The sequence below is a fragment of the Prionailurus viverrinus genome, chromosome B2 (assembly GCF_022837055.1).
Source record: "Prionailurus viverrinus isolate Anna chromosome B2, UM_Priviv_1.0, whole genome shotgun sequence".
Classification (NCBI taxonomy): domain Eukaryota; kingdom Metazoa; phylum Chordata; class Mammalia; order Carnivora; family Felidae; genus Prionailurus; species Prionailurus viverrinus.
The window spans coordinates 134,996,081-134,998,036 of NC_062565.1; the positions used below are offsets into that span (position 1 = coordinate 134,996,081).

The 1,956-nt window shown below is 44.8% G+C and overlaps 1 protein-coding gene across 1 annotated transcript; it reads left to right on the forward strand.

The window, feature by feature from the left end:
* The first annotated feature begins 1,110 nt into the window (after positions 1-1,110).
* On the forward strand, positions 1,111-1,682 carry LOC125166159 (elongin-C-like). Its single transcript, XM_047859901.1, has 2 exons — positions 1,111-1,320; positions 1,533-1,682. Exons 1-2 carry the CDS (start codon positions 1,111-1,113, stop codon positions 1,680-1,682), a joined length of 360 nt encoding a protein of 119 aa, XP_047715857.1.
* The last annotated feature ends 274 nt before the right edge of the window (positions 1,683-1,956 follow it).

Below are 1,956 nucleotides of genomic sequence, written 5' to 3' on the forward strand. Positions count from 1 at the left end.
ATTTGGCCATAAAATTTCACCACGAGTGGGATCTTGTGCTGTCGGAAAGGTTCTGTAACTTGACTGTGTCACTGTCAATATCTTGGTTGGGATGCTGTCCTAGTTTTGTAGCATGGTACCGTGGGGGGAAACTGGTGAGGGGTACATGGGATCTCTCTGTGTTGTTTCTTACAACAGCCTGCGAATCTGCAGTTATTTCAAAAAGTGTAATTTCAAACACGACCAAACAAAAACAGAACGAAAGAAAGAACAAAGAAAGAAAAAGGTCATGCCAACAGTACCAGGAGAAAATTCCCCGGATAGACTCTGGTTTGGCATGCTACCTGTCATCCTGGTGCATTTTATGAACCAGTGTTTCTTAGAGTTTAGTTTGTAATCATCCAATATGGAGAGAAAGGGACTAAAACAAAGATATCAGTAGAGTGAACTTGTAACCTTGCTGCTCGGCGGATCCTTCCGTAGGGGATGGAGGAGAGCTCTCAGTGGCACTCAAAGTCCATCCAGAAGAGATCTTTCCAGCTGCGTGTCGTCTTGTCCTTATAAACGTGTCACAAAAGAGAGGCTGATAGGATCCTGCTTTCTCTGTGCTCTTGATTCCCAGAAAGGAGGGAAGTATGGCACGGACACATTTCGAGATCTGAAAAGACACAGTCTCTACCTCTGGGATGTTGGTCCCAGTGTCTAAGGAAAGGCTCCTTTCTTGCCCCGCAGGTGAGGACATCAGCAGGACCTATCCTTGACACTGCGAAGAGGGAAGGTGACAGAGCAACACTCCAAGAAAAATGGCTAGAAATTCTACTATCAGCCTCTGACCTCTGACCTATGGCTTCAGTGCAGGACAACCGAATCCAGGAACAGATAAGGCACACCATAGTACCTCTTAAATTTTTCACTGAACGTGTGCCCCAGACATGGAGGAGAGGAAGTACATACCCTCACACCCAGGGTGCAGCCTGAGACAATTCGCTACACACTAAAAATTTCTTTGAGGTTGTGTGTCTGCATAAGACTTCATATCTCTTTTGACGGAAGCTGGCCATAGGCTGCGTCCCCGCCTTTCCAGGAAACTACGAAAGTTCCTGCAGAAGTAAAGTAGGATTTCATAAGAACATGATGGATGGAGAAGAGAAAACCTATGGTGGCTGTGAAGATCCTGCCATGGATGTCATATCAATATCTTCAGATGGTCATGAATTTGTGGGCAAAAGAGAACATGCACTAACATCCGGAACAATAAAAACCATGTCGAGTGGCCCTGGTCACTTTGCTGAGAACGAAACTAATGAAGTCCATTTTTTTTTCATTATTTTTTTAATGCTTGTTTATTTTTGAGAGAGAGACAGAGCGCGAGTGGTGGAGGGGGCAGAGAGAGAGGGAAACACAGAATCCAAAGCAGGCTCCAGGCTCCGAGCTGTCGGCACAGAACCCGACGCGGGGCTTCAACCCACGAACCGTGAGACCATGACCTGAGCCAAAGTCAGACGCTTAACCAACTGAGCCACCTAGGCTCCCCCTAATGAAGTCAATTTTAGAGAGATCCTTCACATGTGCTATCAAAAGTATGCATGTACTTTACCTACAAGGTTCGTTACACTAACAGCTTCACGGAGATTCCTGAATTCCCAATTGCACCTGAAATTGCACTGGAACTGCTGATGGCTGAGAACTTTCTAGATTGTTAAATAAAATAAATTATTTAAAAAAAGACTTCATATCTATTTTATCATTGTAAAAAATAATGTGCTTAATTACTCACCATCATGCAACCCGAACCTTCAGGAAAACGGCCATGTTCAACTCACGGCTTTAGGCTTAACGGTCATGTCGTGCTGTGGCTGAGGGTCTGGGCTTGGGAAGCACTCCATCTGGATTCAAATCCTACCTCTAGGGCAAGTTCCTAATTCTTTTGTGGCTCAATTTCCTTATCTACATAATGAGGATTTACAGCAGTGCCTA